A 20,876-nucleotide genomic window follows, 5' to 3' on the forward strand; every position below is an offset into this window, starting at 1 on the left:
CACAGAGGTTGTGGGAAATCAGAGAGGTGCTACAAGAGTTCTCCTTCCCTTTCCCAGAGTGTTGCAGGGGCTTCCAGGATGTTCATTCCCCTGGTGGAAAAGCTAATTTTAAATTCTGAGTGAAAATCTCTTTTCCAGTGTCTTTTCCTCATTCCCAGCCTGGCTCAGTGTCTTGCCCTGCTCCTGGAGCTGTGCTGGTGCCACCACAGCCACAATCCTGCCTTACTCCTTCCCAGCAGTGCTGGAACCCTCCAAGTTAATCAGGGACTGCTTTCCAGCAGAGTCAGTGGAAAAAGGCCCTGAAACAGCTGCAGATCCCAAATCTTCTCCTGCAGGCTGCAAGGGTGACTGGAGCTGAGCCTTGTCCCAGCATTTCCTTGGAGTGGTGCTCATGGTGGGTACATCCCAACTGCCACACAGACGTCCTGAGTGGGAAGAAGCTGAACTCAGGCTGCTGTACTTGATTTATTGATTGTTTTTACAGAAAAAGTGGAAAACCCCACAAGGAAGAGAAGTCAGAGCCAGGGCTGTCCTGAAGCCATTACAACGTGATCCTACCAGGCAATTGCCCCTGGATTTGCTGATAATTTCCTTGGTAATTAACATTTCCAAACATCCCAGTCCTATATAGTGGGGGTTTTATCAGCAAAGAGGCACAAACAGCCAGAGCTGTGCATGGACTGGGGCTGGATTTTACTCCTGGAGTTGCCAGCAAACCCAGCAATGCAGAGCAGAGGTGGGACAGAGGAGAAGGAAAGAATTCCATGGCACAAGAGAGTGGAACAGGTGAATTTCCTGGAGGACAATGCCTGTGCTCTGCTCAGGAATGCTCAAGAACCAGGGATCCAGGATCAAGGGATCCAGAACGAGCCCAGAACTCACTTAAATTAAGTCTTGCTAAAATCTGGATCCTGCTGGAACAGCTGCCCCCCAGTACCCACTTCACACCAGCTTTTCCCAACTCCCATTCCCAGGAGCACAGCCTCAATCCCCATCCACCTTCCAGCCAAATGAGCCCCTTGGCATCTCCCCACGTGGGAAAGAGCTGATCCCGTGCAGGCCAGTGGTGCCTCCAGTGAAAGCTGAAACGTGAGGAGTCATCTCAGACGTTGGGAAGAAGGGGTGGAGAGGTTTTGGCAGGATGAAGCTCCCTGTTAGTGAACTGTCCGTTCCTTCTGCCGCTGGTAATCTGGGAGAGAGGGACAAGCAGAGGATGGCCAGGGGGAATCACCCAAAATGTTCAGGAAAACACACATTCCCAAGGGGAGGCAGGGTTTGAGACCCTCTGGCTTTAAAAGTGCACCCCCTCCAGTCACTTCAAGTGATTTTAGGGCATTCAGAACAAAATGCTTTCTTTGAAATTATTTGTTTAAAACCCCCTCTTTCCCTTACTCCTTTTTCTTTTTCTTCTTAATGGCCACTTTCCATTCTATGAAGAATCCTTGTTTGGCTTGACTTCTCCCCTTTTTTATCCCTTAAATCTTGGAACTTTATAGATGCAGAAGGAGAAACTGGGAGTTAACCCAGTCCTTCCCTTCACTCACAATTCAAACATCCTTAGGGAGGGATATCCACCATTTGCACTTGTGCCAGACCTCATTCCTCTGTTATTTGAGGATAATTAGCTGAAAGTCATGAGCTTTAAATTAACTTTTCCATTCCCAACCATCCCACCTCCCTGCTCTCCGAGTTTTCCTACGTGGGCAGATGAAGCCAGGCCTCATTATCCTGATGTGGTGCCTGATCTCAAATCAACAGTCAGTGACCTTGGGCTGCTAAACTGGGCTGGAATGGGCAGGGATTTAGGGCAGTTTGCTTCCCAAAGAGCCGCCCAGGACCGGGCACGTACTGTAGGGGAAGTACCGGACGCGCATCGTGATCTCCCGCGCCGTCTTCAGGATCTCCACGGCCTGGAAAATGAGGAAAGAGCATTCCATGGGTTCTGTGCTGGGCTGAGAGGCTGCAAGGAGGTGCATTCCCCATCCCAGCGCTCACCTTGCTGTGCTCAATGTCCTGGAAATCCACATCGTTCACTGAGAGCACCTGGTCCCCCTCCTGCAGCCCGGCCCTGTGAGCATCTGAGTCGGGAATCACCTGGGAAGGGAGAGCAGGGGTGGCAGCAGGGGATCTCCCACAGCTCCCCTCCCACACTGCTCCAGGGAGCAATTCCAGGGGCTGGGAGAAAACCAGGGAGTGGTGCAGGATGTTCTGAGGCAGCCAGAGCCTCCCTGGGGCTCAGCTGCTCCCACCAGCACATGCAGGATCCGGGCAGGAACGGTGCAAGGATGGACACACCTTGGAGATGAAGATTCCCAACTGCGAGGCTTTTCCTCCTCGGATGTTGAAGCCCAGCTGTGGGAAAAACCAGCAGGGAAATGCAGTCACCGGGACCCTTCCTGTGGCCCAGTTCTTTATCCATTCCCCAGGATTCTTCTCCCTGTTCAGGGCCCTTCCAATTCCCCAGGACCCCCCTCTCTGCCCTGCCTCCTGGAGGGATCCAAGGCGTGGGTGCTGGGGTGCTGAGCCAGGCAGCAGCGCCAGGTCCTCTCTCCTAATTCCCGCCACCGGGAACACCTGAGGGGACCCGCTCCCATCCTCCAGCGGCTCCACATCCCAAGATACCACATCGGGAACAACCCCTTCCCTTGCCCAACGCCCTGGCATCAGCCACCCTGCCCGTCCCACGCCTGTGACAGCAGTTCCCTGCGCCAGGACGCTGCCAGTCGGGAATATCGCGATCCCAGCGCCTTTCCTGCCGGGAACCGCTCCGGGAACGCGACACCGCACCCAGGAGCGCCGGGCCGGCGCCGCCCGCCTCACCTGCGCCCCGGGCGGCTTCTTGAGGACGATGGTGCGGGGCAGGAACTGCGTGAGCTCGTTGTTGTAGTCGGGGTGATAAACGCGCTGCGGGAGACGCGCGGCGGCTCAGCCGGGGCCGGGCCGGGCTCCCCCGCCCGGCGGGGCCCCGCGGCCGCCGCCGCCCCCGGGCCGTGCCCCCGCTCCCCCCGTCCCGGGCTGACCTCGTGCGGCGGCACCCAGGCGGGCGGGCTCTCGTAGGGCGGCAGGAAAACCACCGGGAAGTCGTCGTAGGGCACCCGGCCCTCCATGCTGCCGCTCCGCCGCGCCCGGGACGCGCCCCGAGCGCGACGCACCGCGCTGCGATTGGCCGAGACCCGCTCCGAGACCCGCCCCCTGCCTGACGCACCCGCACGCGATTGGCTTCGCCCCGCCCCTTGCGCGGTCCCGTTCCCACCCCCGGTTGGCCCCGCCCCTAAGTGACGCACCGCTCTGTGATTGGCTGCAGCCCCGCCTCTCGGCGACGCACGGCCCCGCGATTGGCTGTGGCGCCGCCCCGCTTGAGGATCCTGTCGGTGATTGGCCGTGGCGGCGCGCGGCCCGGTTTGAACGGCGGCCGTTGCGGCGCCGCCATTGGAACGGGCAGCGGCGGTTCCAGGTCAGTCCCGCGGCCGCCCCGCTACACCGGGCAGGGCCAGGCCGGGCCCGCTCCGCCCCCGCTCCAGCCCCGCTCCCGGCCCGGGGCTTCCGCTCCATCCCCGAGCCCCGGCAGGCCCGCTGCACCTCCCCCTCCATCCCAGAGCCCCGCTGAGGCCGCTTCCCGCCCGCTCCACCCCCAGCCCGGGCAGGGCCGCGGCGAGCCCCGCTCCGTCCCCTGCCCGGCTCACGGTGCTCGTGTCCCGCAGGCTGGTGATGGTGCGGGAGGACGAGAAGGGCATCCCGGTGCGCGTGGCGCTGCGCTGCCGGCCGCTGGTGCCCAAGGAGACGAGCGAGGGCTGCCGCATGTGCCTGTCCTTCGTGCCCGGGGAGCCGCAGGTGAGCCGCGGGTACCCCCGGGGGACCCCGCAGCCCGGGCGCCGCTACCAGCGCTGCCCCGTCCCTCTCGTCCGCAGGTCGTGGTGGGCAATGACAAAGCCTTCACCTACGACTACGTGTTCGACCCGTCCGTGGAGCAGGAGGAGGTTTTCAACACCGCGGTGTCGCCTCTGGTCCGAGGCATCTTCAAAGGTTTGTCCCGGGTTTGGAGCCCGTTCCTCTCCGCAGAACGAGGCGGGTGTGTTCTCTGAGGCTGCCCGTGTGAGGCAGTTTTTATGGAATGCCAGAGGAGTTTGGGTCGGAAGGGACCTTAAAGCCCATCGAGTGCCACCCCTGCCATGGGCAGGGACACCTTCCACTAGCCCAGGGTGCTCCGAGCCCTGTCCAGCCTGGCCTTGGACGCTTTCAGGGGTCCTGGGCCACCCCACCTCACAGGGAACAATTCCTTCCCAATATTCCTCTGGCACTGGGAAGCCATTCCCCCTTGTCCTGTGACTCCAAGCCATTATAAAGTCTCTCTCCCTCCCTAAGAATAACACAATGAATTGATTAACATCCTGTTCCAGGATGCTGCAGTGGAGCTGGGATGGCAGACAATTTGTACTGTGTTTCTGTTTAGCTCTAATAAAACATCCGGTCTTAAAAAGGAGCTGAAATAATCTTTTTTTCTGTGCTTTATGAAGTTTTCATTGCTTTTTTTCCCCCCTCAATGTTCCTGACTGTGACCTATGCTTAAAGCTGGTGTAAGCTGATGATTTTCTGCAAGGGTGGTTTTCAAAAATGCAGCTTTCAGTCTCCACGTGACTCACCCGGGTGTTCTTTGTCCCCTCAGGGTACAATGCCACTGTCTTGGCCTACGGACAGACGGGGTCAGGGAAAACCTATTCCATGGGAGGCACCTACACTGCCAACCAGGAGTATGAGTCCAGCGTGGGGGTCATCCCCAGGGTCATCAAGCTGCTCTTTGAGGAGAAACAGCAAAGGCAGGACTGGGACTTCGTCCTCAAAGTTTCTTATTTGGAGGTAAAAGTTTGGTTTTTATCAAGTTAGGAATAAAGGGAGTTTTGAGGTCACCTCCTTCAGGTAACAGATATTGATTAAATCAACCCCTAAGATTCCAGGAGGTTTTGTTATCCTTTCTGGTCCAAGGCATCTTTCCCTAAAGGTGAAATGAGTAAAATGTGGTGCTAAATTAGCCCTAATTTCAGCATGACTGCTCCTTTCTTTGGCTGGTAACTCTGAGCTGCTCCTCTGCTGCCTCCAGATTTACAACGAGGACATCCTAGACCTGCTGTGCCCCTCCCGAGAGCGCTCCCCCATCAGCATCCGGGAGGATCCCAAGGAAGGCATCAAGGTCTGCCCTGCTGGGGAGGGGCTGGCAGGGCTGGGGACTGAGGAAGGGGTTTGTGTGGGAGTTTCTGTCATCCCTAAAGCACTGGGGTGGGGCTCCTCCATGTGTTGGGAGCAGCACACAGAGATCCAGGGGGTGGGATGCTCAGGGAAAGCACAGCTTGCCAAGGAGCACATCCCCTGCTCATCCCCTGAGCTGCCTCTGCAGTACTTTATTCACACAAATCCCCTCCCTATCAGCCCCTTCCTGTGACTGGCAGGGCTCTCAGTTCCCAGCTTGGCCTGGGATATCCATGGATTTGTCCCTGGAGCCCTGAAGAACTCTGGCTGGATCTGGAGCAGGCAGAGGAACCTGGGGGGTGTTTAGGAACAGCATCATGATGTGGTTCCATGTTCCTGAAGTGAAATTCAGAACCAGTTTTTCCTGGGAGTTTCCATTCCAGCCCCTTGGGAAGGGGCTGGCACAGCCTGAGGTGCAGGGAGATTTTTCTGATCCCAGGGGATGAAGAGGAAGCAGAGGATAAACAATGTTTCCTTCCTGGCTACAGATTGTGGGGTTGACAGAAAGAAATGTCACCTGTGCCCAAGAGACCGTGTCCTGCCTGGAGCAGGGGAACAACTCCAGGACTGTGGGATCCACAGCCATGAATTCCCAGTCCTCCAGATCCCATGCCATCTTCACCATCTGCATTGATCAGAAGAAGAAACAGGACAAGTGAGTGTCATTGTGCAGCTGATAAGAGTTACTTTGCCAAAATTTCCTCACCCTGGTCCTGAGCTGTGCTTCTCAAGGCAGTTCAGGTTTTGGCTCTCTGAGTTTTCAGCTCCTGGGCTGCTCCTTTTCCACCTGGGAGGGTAAAACAGTTTCTTTCTGCCCTAGGAGTTGCAGTTTTCACTGCAAGCTGCACCTGGTGGATCTTGCTGGCTCTGAAAGACAAAAGAAGACCAAGGCTGAGGGAGACAGACTCAAAGAAGGTCTCTGGGCTTGGACTGGTGGAGTTTGGGTTTCTTCTCACTTAATAAAAGAGCAAAGCACTTCTTTAACCCTTTAATCTGCTTTTTTTGACCTTGTTAAATTTTTAATAAGGGCAGGAAATGAGGAGTTTGGAGCTGTTGAGGTGGCTGTGCTCACTGTGAGCTTTGTCTGCAGGAATCAACATCAACAGAGGCCTCCTGTGCCTGGGGAATGTCATCAGTGCTCTGGGAGAAGAGAATAAAAAGGGAGGGTTTGTCCCCTACAGAGACTCCAAGCTAACCAGGCTGCTGCAAGGTGAGACATGATGACAAAGCCTAAACTTGCAGGTGCTTTTTAAATAACAAAGCAGGAGAAAACCCCCCAGCTTAGAGCTGCTGCTGCAAAGGGATTTGTTTGTTTAATTCCTCACTGAACTTAGGCCTTTCCTGGACTCTTATTTTAGGTTGCAAATGCAGTGAGATGAGCTCAAAACAAGTCCTGCTCTCCTGCACTTTGTGTGACAGGAGGAAACAAGACAAAATCAGGGCATATTTTTGGTGAGGAGAAGTCTGGGGGCAGAGATCTATTATTGTACCTTAATTATAGCAACTCCCTGGGTGATGTCACAGCCAGAATGAAGCTCCAGCTGTCTGTGCCTTCCTTGGGATTTGTTTTCTTAGTCTGAATATCTGGTCTTTATTTTTCAATAGCTGGGATTTGTCTTTCAATGCATTTTATTTAAGTTACCCTTTAATTTGGGCACAGCTTTAGTAACGAATTACTGGGATTTCTATGGTAATTACATAATTTGCTGCAAAAGCTCCTCAGGATTTTCCATGTCTGAAAGTGCCTAATTAAAACCTGGACTGGGCTGGATGGGGGCCCCTTTTCTTTTTTCTTTTTTTTTTTTCTGATCAGTAGCTTTAAGAGCCAATTAGTATAAAACCAAAAGGTTTTATACAAACCATGCAGCTTTGTGGTCTGTTCTTAGCCAATAATTCCTTAAATTAGAGAAAATTCTGGATATTCATGGAGGTCTTGTTACTGGGGGGGGGGGACAAGGGAGGGGCAGATCTGAAAGAACCAGGCCAGAAATGTCATAAAGAAATTATTTATTAGGGCAACAACTGGGGCTTCTGGGGTGAAACCTTTGGTTTCAAACCCTGACTTTGGCTTTCAAAAACCCACTTTAAAACAGACCTGAGTGTGCAGAGGAGGAAATAACCAGTGGCACCAAAATCCAGCTGTTTAATCTGCATTTTGGGGACACATTCATGGGGTCAGAACCCTTGAAGGATGACATTTCACTGTCATTGTTGCTCTGACAGCTTTGACATTGTTTCTTCTCCTTCCCAGACTCCCTGGGTGGGAACAGCCACACGCTGATGATTGCCTGTGTGAGCCCAGCAGATTCCAACCTGGAGGAGACCCTGAACACTCTGCGTTATGCTGACAGGGCCAGGAAGATCAAAAACAAACCCATTGTCAACGTGGACCCCCAGGCAGCTGAGCTGCACCAGCTGAAGCAGCAGGTACTGGGGGAACCCCTCAGCAAACCCCAAAGGAAGGCACAACCTCACAAAAATTACAAAATATCCCTAATGTGCATTGCTCTGTCTCTGGAGGTGGCTGGGAAGGGGATGTGGGGATATTTCTTGGCGTTTTCCTGCAGCCAGAGAAAAGTGGTGCTGGTGTAATTTAAATTTCCCTTCCACTCAACAAATCATTGCCTGAGCTACAGGCACAGTTAGAAATACAGAGGTGGTTTGGTGCCCTCCTGACACCTCCTGTCTGTGCCCAGCATGGTGGGAAGGGAAGGGTTTTCCCTGGGCTGATCCCAGAGGGAAGTGAAGAACCTTTTGAGGAATAAATTTGAGGAATATATTTGAGGAATTAATGACTTGGAGTACTGTAACAACACCACTCCTTTCCCCAGGCAGCGGTAAAAGGGGAATTATGGAGCAGAGGATCAGGAAGACCAAGGATCCATGGAGCTGTTACATTTACAAGCAATAATTATTTGTCTTTTCAGGTCCAGCAGCTCCAGGTGTTGCTGCTCCAGGCCCACGGAGGGACTCTGCCTGTGGCTCTCAAGTAAGATTTGTTATTTAATGTCCTCTAATGTGTATTTGTCACACTCCAGAGAAGTCTCTGGATCTCTTAGCTCTGGGCAGTGCTGTGGAGTGAGGGGAAAACAAATTGGTTGCTTTTCCCCCCCTCTTTTTGTCATCCTTACTGGAATTCCCTGAGATATTTAGTTTTTAGCAAACACCTCATGATTGCAAAAATTTGTTGCAGGAAGTAAAAGATGAAGCAGGAAACAACCTCCTGAATAAATTCCTGTCTCTGAGACCCACCCATCCCTGTTCTCCTCACTGCTCTACCCCAACATGTGGGGCAGTTTCACCTCCATTATCCTTAAAAGCACAAAATCTGGGACAGAGTTGGACTGTGCAGGTGTTGTGTTCTGGGGGTGTTCCAAAACCAAGAACCTGGAATTCACAACCTCTGTTTGGAGGTTTTTCCTGCGTTCTGGAAGTGTCCAAGACTTGGACAGAACCTAGAGCAGCCTGGTCTGTGGAAGGTGTTCCTGCCCATGGCAGGGTTAGGCCTGGATGAGCTTTAAGATCCTTCCCTCCCAAGCCATTCTGGGCTATTTATTTTAAATTATTTAGGGAATAATAATCATTTTGGAGGTAACTTCAGTGCTGTCCCAAAGGCCAAAGTCACAACCAGCTGCTCCTTTCTGTTGCAGTGGTTTGGCCCCCTCAGAGAGCCTCCAATCCCTGATGGAGAAGAACCAATCCCTGCAGGAGGAGAACCAGAAGCTGAGCCAGGGGCTGAGTGAGGCTGCTGGGCAAACAGCACAGATGCTGGAGAGGATCATCCTGGTAAGTTCAGTTATCCCAGGAGAACTCTAAATTGCTGTGAGTGAATCAACAGCTGCTCCTGTATTTATGACATATTGAGAATCTCTCTTAGATGTTTCTTTCATGTTGATTCCAAACCAGTCAGAACCAAAAACCTGCCTGAATCTGTTGGTCTTTAGTTTCCTTTTGGAAAAAGGAGACCTGAATATTTCAGATTTTTTAGTACTTTAAATATTTTGTTTTAATATTTTAAAGAGCACTTGCACACTTGTGCTCTCCCTTCCCCACCCTGCTTTTTTCCCATTGCCTGAAAAAGAGCTGTGAAATCCAGACTGATGGCCCTAACCATGAATTATCTTTCAGTGCATTGATTCTCACACTGCCAATCTTTTGCTGCAAATTAATCTGCTGATTTCTGGCTTCTTATCTTCTACAATTCAATATTATTCTGATTTCTCTAGACAGAGCAAGAAAATGAGAAGATGTATGCAAAACTAGAGCAGCTCCAGCACCACGCTGTGTAAGTGTCCCCACACCCCTCTTCTGGAATAATGTCCCTGGGAATTCAATGTTTTCAGTGGAAATCAGCTGGAGTTTGTTCATCCAGAATGAATTCAGAGGTTGAGTGGGGAAGGTTGTTCTTCCCTGGCACAAACTCAGCATGGACTTGTTCCCATGTTTCCAGGTGCAAGTTGGATCTGCAGAAGCTGGTGGAGACTGTGGAAGATGAGGAGTTGAAGGAAAATGTGGAGGTGATCAGGAACCTGCAGCAGGTGCTGGCTGAGCTGCAGGTAAGGCTGAACCCAGGGAGGGGGGAGTTGTGACAATTTACTCAGGAAACCTGGGATTCCACTCCAGCAGCTTCCCTCAAGGAGCCCAGCAATTGAAATGTGAAATGACTCTTGAGATCCACTTCAAAACTGTGCTGTTGTGCTGTAATGCTGCAGAAAGGCCACTTGTGCTGCTCCTGAGGGGAAGGGAAGGAGGAGTCTACATGGAAAAACCTGACACAGGAGCTTGGCATGGATTTGCAGTCCCTAAATTGGATGGAGTGTTCCAAACTTGGTGATTTTTATGGACAGTGTAAATTGCAGGGGTCTGAAATTGTTAAATGGAAGCTTCCAGGCTTTTGTCTGATGGAGGAATTTCAGTTCCCCCTCGCTGGACATTCCTCTGTTCTCTCCTCCTCCTCTTCCTGTTCTCTCCAGTGCTGGAGTTGAGGGAAGATTTCAAGGAATGGCTTTTCCAACTGGACATGGAGGAGTTTCCCCACATTCCTTGAGGAAGAGGATGATGGTCTCCTTTTTCCAAAGAGGTTCTGGCCAGAGGACAATCATGTTGTGCTTTGCCATAATGTGCCAACATGCTGTTATTTCCTTCATTTTATTTCCTATTTCCCTTTTCACCCAAATTTTCTTCTCTCTGTCCACCAGAGTGAAAACGCTGCTGCCACAGAAGCTTCTGCAGAGCTGTCAAACTCTGAACAGGATTCTCCAGGTGTAAGTGAGGGGTTCAGCAGTGCACACCTCACTGGGGCATGGTTTTATCTCCTCATCACTTTTATCTGCTCCCTCCTGCTCATTTTCTAACCCAAATGCTTGATAAATCATCACCCTTGTCTGTGCTGTTTCAAATTCAATGTGTTCATGGTCAAGTAGCTGTTCTCATTTCTGAATATCTGATTTTTACATAAAAATGAATCTGAAGTGCTCTGTGAAAACAGAGATGGTGTGATTCAGGAGCTCTGGATTGGCCTCTTCTCATGGCTGTGTCTCCTGCAGGGAGCAGAAGTGGGCCAGGAATCCAAGAGAGCCTCTGACTTCAGCACCCAACACGCCCTGCGCCAGGCACAGCTCTCCAGGGAGCTGCTGGAGCTCAACAAAGCCTTGACTCTGAAAGAGGCCCTGGCCAAAAAAATGTCTCAAAATGATACTCAGCTTGGGCCCATTCAGTCCCAGTACCAGGTAAAGCTGAAATCCTCCTTGGTCAGTTTGTTTTCCCCAATGGGGAGGGAGGAGATCTGTCCTCAGGAGCCTGTTCTGATTTGGGTCTGTTCCTTAAGCTGGGTCCCTGCTCCCTTGGGCAGTGTCCCTGCTGTGCTGGGATCTCCCATCCCTGAAGTGATTCAGTCAGGATGTGGCCCCAGTGACTCTGTGCCCACCAAAGCTCCAGAGTGTGCTGGGCCAGCCCCTGTGACCCTGACACTGCTCTTGGATGAGGTGGTTTAGCAGCCTGCTCTGAAGGAATGGGGTTTTTCAAGGTTTCTCAGTCTTCACTTTGTCTCAGGGTGTCTTTCCAAGGTTTTTATTTGGAGATTTATTCTTGTCCTTTCTAGACCAATATCAGGGATCTGGAATTGGAGGTCAGCAACTTGCAGAAGGAAAAGGAGGAGCTGATCCTTGCTCTGCAAATGGCAAAGAAGGACATCAACCAGGCCAAGTAAGAGGGCTCTGCCTGCAGCTCTGGGGGCTGTCCATGTGTCTGAAAATCCAATGTCTTGCACTTCCATGATCTGTAAAAGCTCTTTTTTAGTATAAAAGTATCCATTTAATGTGCCTCCTGTGGGCTTCTAGCAGCAGCAGAGGTGACAGAGGTGACATTTGGATTTGTTGTTGTTCCTCTCCAGGCTGAGCGAGCGGCGCCGGAAAAGGCTCCAGGAGTTGGAAGCACAAATTACTGAGCTCAAGAGGAAGCTGAATGAGCAATCCAAGCTCTTGAAGCTGAAGGAATCCACAGAGCACACAGTGTCCAAACTGAACCAGGAGATCAGGGTAACCAACAAGCACCTCTGACTTGAGCCAGTGTGGGCAAAGCAGCTCCCAGGCAGGGATCCCAGAAATCCCAAACAGGAAACCACTTTCTCTTTAGTCAGACTGAAAATTCCTGTGGCTACATGACCACAATAGGCAGGTGACTTGCTGAGATTTGGGAGGAAAATAAATCCAAAGTACCTTCTGGCATTTCTAATTTATTGCCTCAGTCAAATAATTTGATTTCTCTAAATTGTGCCTGTGTTGGTCTTCCTCTTATGCCAAAAAAATCCCTGTATTTTAGCACTTTGAGAGTGTCCCTGAGTGGGAACACAGTAAGATTTCCCATCTTCCACTCCCCACACCTGGCAGGCACAGGGAGAAATGAAGGTTGAAGCTCTTTAGGATGTAAATCCTGGATAATTCTTCCAGCTATTGGTGTCTTTCAGGAAATGAAGCAGCAAAGGGTGCAGCTGATGCGTCAGATGAAAGAAGACACTGAGAAATTCAGGCAGTGGAAGCAGCAGAAGGACAAGGAGGTGATCCAGCTGAAGGAAAAGGTGAGCAAACAAGCCCCTCACACTATTCCTCTCTCCAAAGGGCTGCCTGAAGGTTTCTTTAATGGGAAAGTATCTTAGAAGAGCTGGGGATGCTTTGAAGAGAAGCTTGGCTCATGTGGCTGCCACTTTTCACCCCTTGGACTTGTTTGTGGCTGGAGATCTTCAAGCTCTTGCCACAGCTGTGACTCTGCTCTACAGCAGAAAGCAAAAATAGCCAATATTTGAAGGATTTACAGTTTAGGGTTTGGCCTCAGCATGGGAGATTTTTAAACTTCAGAAGAAATGTTGGCTCTGCAGGTCAATAAAATCCAGCTGCTGAGTGCAATGGCCAGCAAACACCTGGAGTTTGGTGTCACAGCCATTCCTGCCCCTCAATGCCTTGGGGTGCTCAGGCTGGAATCTTGGGGCTGCAACCTTTCCTTTGTCATGAAAAATGTGACTTTTGCAGCTGTTTCTCCTTGCAGGACCGTAAGAGACAGTATGAGCTCCTCAAGCTGGAGAGGGATTTCCAGAAGCAGGCCAACGTCCTCCGGCGCAAAACAGAGGAGGTGAGGAGCCAACATCTCCTGGAAATCCCAACCAATCCCTAAAGTCTGCCAAGTGGGGCTGGAGGAAGGAGCAGAATACCCAGAAACCTCTGAAAGGAGGTTTAGAGGCTGGGAAAAAAAATTTATCTCTGTAGAGAAATCTCCATTTCTGCCTTTGAGGGATCCTTAAAGGTCGGGTGGCTCTGGGGTCCCGGGTGGCTCTGGGGTCCCGGGTGGCTCTGGGGTCCCGGGTGGCTCTGGGGTCCCGGGTGGCTCTGGGGTCCCAGGTGGCTCTGGGTGCCAGGCTCCTGTGCCAAATCCATGCAGATGCCCAAGGTAAGAAGTGGGGAGTGAGTTTGGGTGATGGATCTACAGGTTGCAGCTCAAAATCCTTTCAGGATGGCTTTGTAAAAGAAATTCATCTTCAACCCCTCGTTTTGGGTGTTTTCTTCTACCTTCAGGCCTAGAAGGAGCTTTGCTGCCATTCCTCCTTTAAAGAAAAGAAAATAAATCAAGGGCAGGAATCCTTGAGTTAAACCAGGATAACTAGAGATTTATTAACCTTGTGCTGTCATTGTCCCAGTGCCTGCCCTGGGCTGGGAATCCCTGGTGTTTCCAGCTGTAGCAGATGATTTGCAGTCCCTGTTCAGCTCCTTGTGGAATCTTTTCCAGGCAGCAGCTGCCAACAAACGCCTCAAGGATGCCCTGCAGAGGCAGAAGGAGGTGGCGGATAAACGGAAAGAGACCCAAAATCGGGGCATGGAAGGAATTGCTGCACGAGTCAAAGTGGGTAACAGTGTCTCTGCATCCCTACACTGGGCAAACTGGGATTTGGGGTGGGTGCTGCTGGCATTGGTGGCTGAAGCACAGCAGGAGGACCAGGGAATTAAAATGTGATTATTCAGTTCTGGAGTTTAGCTCAGCCACTGGGTTTGGGGTGTTGTTTTTCCAGAGCTGGCTTGCAAATGAAGTCGAGGTTCTTGTCAGCACTGAGGAAGCTCGAAGACACCTGGCAGACCTGCTGGAGGATAGGAAAATCCTGGCAAAAGAGCTCCTTCAGCTGAAAGAGAAGAAAGATGCTGGAGAAAACCCCCCTCCAAAGCTGCGGGTAAGAGGGAAATTCCTCTTTTCCCACCCCACTCCTCTGGCTGTTCAGCAATACTGGATTGATTATTCTCTCTCCTCCTTAACCTGTTCCCTCAGAAGGTGGGGATGGATCCCACCCTTTCTGGGAGAAGGGGTTGATATTTTTATCCTCTGACCTGTCAGGGACAAGAGGTGCTGAAGGAACTTGTTACTTAATGGAATTTGGGAATTTTTTTTCCTGAAAGGGCAGTCAGGCTTTGGAACAGGCTGCCCAGGGAAGTGGTGGAAACACCATCCCTGGAAGTGTCCAAAAACCATCTGGATGTGGCACCTGGGGATGTGGGTGACCCATCAGTGTTGGGTGAATGGTTGGACTCAACGCTCTGGGAGAGCTTTTCCAACCTCAAGGATTCTGAGGGATGTGAGGGACTCACTCCCCTTAGCACAGGCTTTTGGGGAGGAACAATGGAACTGAAGCTGTGGGGAGGTGCGTGGAGGCTTTCCTGGCTGGAATATCTGTAAATGTGTGATTTCCTCCCCTGTTGCTGCCCTGCATCCCTGTGCTGTGCTTCCAGAGGCGCACGTACTGCCTGGCTGACCTGCAGGCTCTGGACACGGATCTCTCGGTCTCCAAGCAGATTGAGAGCCTGCAAACAGAGATGGAGCTCAGGTAAGGCACTGCCACAATGCTCATCCACACAGACTGACACTGCAATGAGGAGGGAAAGCCTTTTCACCCAGTACAAGAGAAGCTGCATTGCTGTGCTTCTTTAACCAGCACCCTAACCCATCTAATTGTTTTAGAGCCACTGCCAATCAAATTGGGGTAAAAATACAGATGCTGAAAATCTTTTTCCAAAGCTCCAAGATTCAAAATCATCTTTACAGTCTGAGTCATACTGATGGACAAACCTTTTTCCTCTGCATCAATGGCCTTTAATCATATTTACACTGGGTGTCAGCAAAGAAAGCCTTCCAATGCTACATGGGCCACCTTTGGTGTTTGGTGGAATGGGTGGCCAAGCTCTGTCCCCACAGATGAAAAACATCCCCCGTGGTAAATTGTAACTGGAAACAGAACTGAGGTATAATTACACCAAGAATTTGCATCTTGATACCCTGGGTGATAGGGAGGGACATCTGAAGTTTTGTCTTTGTTTTATTCAAGCCCAAAAATGCCAAATTTGATGCAAAAATCCATTTTTACAGAACTAAGAATTTCCAGTTCTTGGGGTTCAAAGGATGCTTCAGGAAGGAATTTGGTCCCAACACCCTATCCATCAGAGGGATTTATAACAAATGGTGGGAGATGTGGAGGAATGGTTTTTGGTATTGGCCAAGTATCTACTGGCAAACTGACCAAACAAATTGAAAATGGCTTTTCAGGGGGTGAAACCCCCAAACCCCTTTCAGTGGGTTTTCCTAGCTGGAATTTTTTCAAAATGTGGGGAAAATACTCAGGCACTTAGACTGGGTGTTTTGAGCTCTTAGTGATCACCTCTGGGGGAAAAACCTCCACTTTTATTTGGGATAAATATGGAGGCAAAACTCCCCAGGGAGGCACTGCAGGCTCCAGGCACTCTACTGAGCACCAAAAATCTCAATTTATACTATTTTATTTAATATTCTGGAAACAGTCACATTAGTTCAGAAACCAGCCCTGGTTTTCTCCTGTGTTGTAACCCCAAATCCATGGATTCTTCCCTAGGAGTGCCCAGATAGCAGATCTGCAGCAGAAACTCCTGGATGCAGACAATGGAGATCGGGCCAAGCAGCGCTGGGACAGCATTGCCACCATCCTGGAGGCCAAATGTGCTCTGAAGTATCTCCTGGGAGAGGTAAAGCCTGCATTTTCCTCTTTTATCCCTGAAAACAAAGGCTGTAAGTCTGCTTAGCCACAAATAACAGGAAGTGACCAAAGGAATTTGAGTGGAGCCCTCTTGTAGTGGATGAGGTTTATTCCCCTCTCGAGTTTGGATTAAAGAAATCTATATGGGGGAATAAAATCTGAAAAGCAGGGAAGAGAGGAGTGGAATAGATGAGGGTTTGGAGATGCCAGCTAAATGCTTGCATAGGAAAGGGAAAAGGCAAATTTGAAAAGTAGAAGAGAAGAAGAAATATCTAAAATACTTCCTGAACAAGCAGGGAAGCAGTGGAATTGGTGCTGAGATGGGAAAAAGAAAAATCAGGGTATTGTGGGATCAGGGAAAGAGCAGCTGAAGGACAGAATTGCCTGTTGTTCCCTGGTGCTTAGAAATCAAAGGAGAAGGGTGAAAAGGAAAATATCCAGGTGCTGCAGGAAGGGAAGTGAATTCAGAACTGTGAGCAAGACCCTCAGCTCCCTGGTTCGCACTTCCACACTGTCTGCCTCTGAATCTCTCCTGGTTTCCTTGGTGCTGAGGGCTGCTCCAGTTCCTGGGGTGGCTGGAAGTTGCAGGAATGCTTCTGCAGCACCTGTCCCAGCAGGGAATCCCTGTCCCAAGCCATGCCTTGCTCTTGTTTTCCAGCTGGTCTCCTCCAAAGTGCAGGAGAGCAAACTGCAGAGTGGTCTGCAGCAGAGCCAGGCCAGCTGCTCTGATGTGCAGAAGATGCTGATGGAAGAGAGAAACCACATAGCAGAGATGGAGGCAGAGTTCCAAAATCAGATTTTGGTGCAGGAGCAGCAACACCAGGAAAAGGTGAATCACAGCTCATGGAAATCTTGGAGTCTGATCTCCAGGTCTGCTCAGAGAGAAAGGCAAAGGGGGATGTGCTGAAATGAAGCTGGTGCTGAATATCAGCTCAAATACTGTTGGATTTTTGCAGATGGTTCATTCAAAGCCAAAGAAATCTCTGTATTTATCCTGTGCAAAACAGTTTATTCAGTAACTTTCCTCCTGTTTAAATGAGGAGGTTGCACCTGAGCTCAAGATCACTTTTCAAATAGATCAGGGTGGAATTGTGCTGGAAGTGGCAGGAAATTTCCCTGAGCCTGGACTTAGATGCCAAGTGCTCCTTTCAGGAATTCACCCCTGTTTATTCCAACTTGCTTTTAGGTTCTGTACCTGCTCAGCCAATTCCAGCAGAAGGAAGCAGCAGAGAAGAGGTTGGAAGATTCCCTGAACGAGCAGGAGAAACAACTGCAGGAGCGACTGCGGTTCCAGGTGCAGAGGCTGGGGGAGGCTAGGATCCTTTGGGATTAGGAGAGGATTGTGTGGAATTAGGAGAAGGATTCTGTGTTCCCTTTGCAGAAGCCTGCATGGGGTGATTGCTGTGCAGGCTGGAATAACTTGGGGGATTTTCTCTTATTTATCTCCAATGAAACAAATTTCCTCTTGTCCTGCAAACAGGAGGAAGAGCTGGAAAAAATGAGAGAGATCTGTGAGAAGAACCAGGAACTCCTCCGGGAAAATGACAACCTGAAACAGGTAGAGCCTTGCACAGACACCAGAGCCTCATGGCAGCTGGGTTTGATGGGTTTTGCAGAGCTAATTCTTGTCCCTTTTGACAGAAACTGCTGCTCCTCCAAGTTGCCAGTGGCCAGAAGCTCCGGCACATCCAGCAAAGGCCACCTGAGTCTCCAGACTCTTCTTTTGATTATGTTCCACCCAAAGTAAGAGGCTGCACAGTTTGTGTTGCACCTGAATTCTGTGCCAGAGTTTATCTTGGCTGTTGATAATGTGGTTTTCTTTCTCCTAAGCTGCTTTTGCCAGGCACTTGTTCTACTCATTGAAGTTCTGCTTATTGAAGTGGCCCCTTCAGTCCTTCCCAGAAGACTCAAATACTTTATGTTAGTTTTTTGGTTAAAAAAGAAAAAGCAAACAAACCCCAAAACTTGTTTCCTCATTGTAGTTCTGACTGTATCCTCCTTCACAATCCAGATTGTTTTTCTGTAGCATTCCCAGTCTTTAAGTTATGGAGCAAGGCACATGTTTCACAACCAACTCTGCTGCTTTGCATAGAGCCAAACCTTAGAAGAAATGATTTAAAACTCTTTGGACAGGAGTGTGTGACACTTGTTTTTTGTCGTGTGATGTGTCAACAACTCAGACTTCCAAGGATTTGTCATCAATAGTTTAAATTGATTGAATTTTCAATCCTGATAATTAGATCTTTATTTCCCTCCCTCACCCCACAACCTTCTTGGCTGTGAGGGACTCTGAAAACCCTAATGAAACCATATTAAAATGTAATCATTATTAATATTATTAATGAAATAGAGCTGATTTTTGGTGGCCTAACCCCTCGTGCTCCTGCGTTGCAGCCCAAGTGCCGCCGGCAGACGACGGCCAAGCCCCGAGCACCCAGCCCCGAGGTGGATGTGGAGGAGCTGCTCTCTGACCCTGGGGAGCTGGAGGATTCTGACTGGCTTCCTGGGAAAGCAGGCAGAGGAACCAGGAAAAACCTCATGGGGGTAAGATCCAGCTGCCCTTGATCCAGTGTCTGTTGGGGAATCACTTGCTGTGTGCGAGGGTTGGGTATGGAGCTGTGAGTGCGGTGTCTCCACTGTTCTCAAAGTGGCAGGAATGGGTTATTTGGGTGCCTGGGGATATGTAGGGCATTCCTACAGACACAGCAAAGGTTGTCTGCAGTCAGCAAGACCTTCCTGGACAGGTTTTCCCTGTCCGAGTCACCTTCTCCCATGTTCTGTCCTGCTGCCTGTGTCTGAGCTGGCCTCTGCTTTAGGAACAGCCCCAACAGCAGCCAGATCCATCCAGGGAGCCAATTTTAGGGAAAAAAAAACAAAAACAAAAAAAAGGATGGCCTGTTGTGGATCCCTGTTTCCTTTGGGAACCTGCACATTCCAGTCCTGACAGAGCCTCAGCTTCCATCTGTGTCAATCTGGAGCTTCAGCCTGTGGCTCAGAAAATTCCTGAGGCTTTTGGGGTGGGGACTCCCTTTTTTTGTGTAGGTGTGGCACAGAAACTGGGATCCTTCAGCATAACCTCAAGTCAGGCACTGAGTTACTGAAGGTACTTATCCTGTAGATCCTGAAGATGGATTTGTAGGTGGAAGGATTTTATTCTGGATCTTAGGAGGAAAATTATGCTGGGATGTAGCAAAATGTGAAATGCAATGAAATGTGACAAGGAGCAGCTTGGGGGTGTCCCTGTCCTTGAGATGGCTCAGCTGGCAGGACCTGGAGCATTCCAGGAGCATCCTGGCCATTGGATTCCCCTTCCCTCCCTCACAGTGCTCGTGCAAGGGCCGCTGTGGGAACAGGCAGTGTGGCTGCAGGAAGCAGAAGTTGGGATGCACCGACGGCTGCAGCTGCGCCGCGGCCACGTGCAGGAACAGGGAGCGGGGCCTGGTGAGTGCTGCTGGCTCTGGGGGGCACAGGGGCTGCAGGAGCAAAGCTGGATGAAGGGATAATTCCCACACAAATATAGTTTGTCCAGGCAGAGCAGGTGCACCTTGCTGAAACTCTGTGAATGTCACTAATTAGTCCCTCTCTGGTAACTGAGGAAAATTTTCCACTGCAGGACCAGACTCTGCCTTTCAGGACAGAATTTTGGAGATTCACAGCAAAGATTTTTGTGTTCCCACTTCGCATCCACAAATCTAAGGATAAACAGTTTCCATTTTCCCTTTGGACTAAGTAAATTAAAGTTTTGTCTTTGGCTTCAGACAACACAAAACCCTGACTCATTCCCAGATTTCTTTTTAAGAATGGAAGGGATGGTTTGGGGGAGGGGGTTGTAGCAGCAGGAAGGTCCATGAGACACTGATATTCCTAGTGGGAATTTTGCTCTTGGATCTCAGAGATGTGGAGCAGGGACATCCCATAGTGCTCTAATTATTGCCGGTTTTATGGAGGCCTAGTCTGAGCTGCAGCATCCTGTACTGTGGAAAACTTCCCAGCTGGAGAGCAGGGGGCTGTGGTGGGAAGGGAAGGGATGGATGTTCTGCAAGAGCTTCACCCTCTGCTGCCCCTCAGGAAACCACAACATGTGAGGAGCACAAAAGGGACTCGGAGGGGTCCTTGAAGCTGGAAGACCCCACGGAGGTGAAAGCAGAAGAGACCTTCTTCCAGCCCGTGTGCATCACTCCAACCACCAAGGTATTCCCAGGGGAGAGCAGAGCTGCTGAGTGCAGGGTCTTGGAGGGAAGAAGCTGCTGCTGGAAAACTCTGCACAGCTCCAGGCAGCTCGTGTGGAAGCTGAGAGTGTGCTGAATTCCTAAGTTCCCACACTGAAATGATGTCAAGAGCTTGCCACTTTTTCCTGCAGCACCTTCAGCAAGGAGAGAGGGGAAGTGAGGGGTTTGCAGGATGAAATCCTGTCTGTCCATGTTCAAAGTGACCTCTCTGACCTGGCACATCTCATTTTGCCTCAGCTAAACAAATTCCCTTATCCCATAGGAACCCAACTATTCCAACTGCTGTCTCTTCCTGCTGCAACTTGATATTTTGTCCAAAATTTTGTCTTTTTCCTTACTTGAGTAAAAAAGCAACTCTTGAGGTTGGCCTGGCACTTGGTGTCCTGCTGACTCTGGTGGGTCACCCCAGCTGTAACTAACTCCAAAGATTGTCCCTTGCTTTCTCCCAGGTCCTGCAGGATATCACAGAGCAGGAGGCACTCCTGAAGATTCCCAGTACTGCTGCCTCCCTGCTCGGGAGGGATGAGGAGTCCCAGGAGAACCAGAACCCCTTTGGGAGGAGGAAGAAGAGGATGCTGAGCAGCAACATCAGCTTCTTCTCGGGCTGCACCCCCATCAAGGAGTAGTTTACCTGTCCTGGAGCTTTTCCCATCCCTTTAGGCCACATTCCTGGTGACTTTTGAGGGAGTTGGATTCTCCTGCTGGAGCAGCAGCTCCTTGCCCTCAGCAAGGGAGCCAAACTGCTCTTTCTTTGTTATGTCTCTGTAAATATTTGTGTGTTGGGGCCAGGTGTGGGGGGTAAGAATTTTTCCTCTGAAATTCCTGGAGTGAATGGAGGTGATTTTTCAGGTGGGTGTTCCCAGCTCCCT

General features: G+C 50.5%; 2 protein-coding genes across 2 annotated transcripts; one reads left to right on the forward strand and one right to left on the reverse strand.

The window, feature by feature from the left end:
• Positions 1 to 460: 460 nt before the first annotated feature.
• On the reverse strand, positions 461 to 3,134 carry PDZD11 (PDZ domain containing 11). Its single transcript, XM_084213023.1, has 6 exons — positions 3,021 to 3,134; positions 2,821 to 2,904; positions 2,296 to 2,352; positions 1,996 to 2,094; positions 1,850 to 1,910; positions 461 to 1,189 (listed from the first exon to the last, which is right to left on the reverse strand). Exons 1-6 carry the CDS (start codon positions 3,105 to 3,107, stop codon positions 1,155 to 1,157), a joined length of 423 nt encoding a protein of 140 aa, XP_084069149.1. The 5' UTR covers positions 3,108 to 3,134; the 3' UTR covers positions 461 to 1,154.
• Positions 3,135 to 3,708: 574 nt separating this feature from the next.
• Positions 3,709 to 20,633, forward strand: KIF4A (kinesin family member 4A; the record flags this gene model as incomplete). The annotated part of the gene is made up of 30 exons (XM_084212914.1): positions 3,709 to 3,831; positions 3,909 to 4,023; positions 4,664 to 4,854; positions 5,096 to 5,185; positions 5,730 to 5,896; positions 6,062 to 6,156; positions 6,332 to 6,451; positions 7,493 to 7,668; positions 8,169 to 8,230; positions 8,892 to 9,027; positions 9,468 to 9,526; positions 9,692 to 9,797; positions 10,440 to 10,505; positions 10,788 to 10,970; positions 11,342 to 11,445; positions 11,633 to 11,777; positions 12,206 to 12,316; positions 12,781 to 12,864; positions 13,516 to 13,629; positions 13,796 to 13,951; positions 14,505 to 14,599; positions 15,638 to 15,767; positions 16,437 to 16,607; positions 16,965 to 17,072; positions 17,259 to 17,336; positions 17,420 to 17,521; positions 18,173 to 18,322; positions 19,103 to 19,219; positions 19,847 to 19,969; positions 20,457 to 20,633. 30 exons carry the CDS (start codon positions 3,709 to 3,711, stop codon positions 20,631 to 20,633), a joined length of 3,654 nt encoding a protein of 1,217 aa, XP_084069040.1.
• Positions 20,634 to 20,876: the final 243 nt, after the last annotated feature.

The sequence above is a fragment of the Fringilla coelebs genome (assembly GCF_963513975.1).
Source record: "Fringilla coelebs genome assembly, chromosome: 11".
NCBI classification, from domain to species: Eukaryota; Metazoa; Chordata; class Aves; order Passeriformes; family Fringillidae; genus Fringilla; species Fringilla coelebs.

What these genes read in the sequence shown, in the direction of transcription:
- PDZD11 (XM_084213023.1), bottom strand. Translation starts at nt 3,107, where the DNA reads ATGGAGGGCCGGGTGCCCTACGACGACTTCCCGGTGGTTTTCCTGCCG. An exon ending in AGAAGCCGCCCGGGGCGCAG is followed by an intron (nt 2,353 to 2,820) that starts GTGAGGCGGGCG and finishes TTTTTCCCACAG; the next exon opens with CTGGGCTTCAACATCCGAGG. An exon ending in CGTCCGGTACTTCCCCTACA is followed by an intron (nt 1,190 to 1,849) that starts GTACGTGCCCGG and finishes CCTCTCTCCCAG; the next exon opens with ATTACCAGCGGCAGAAGGAA.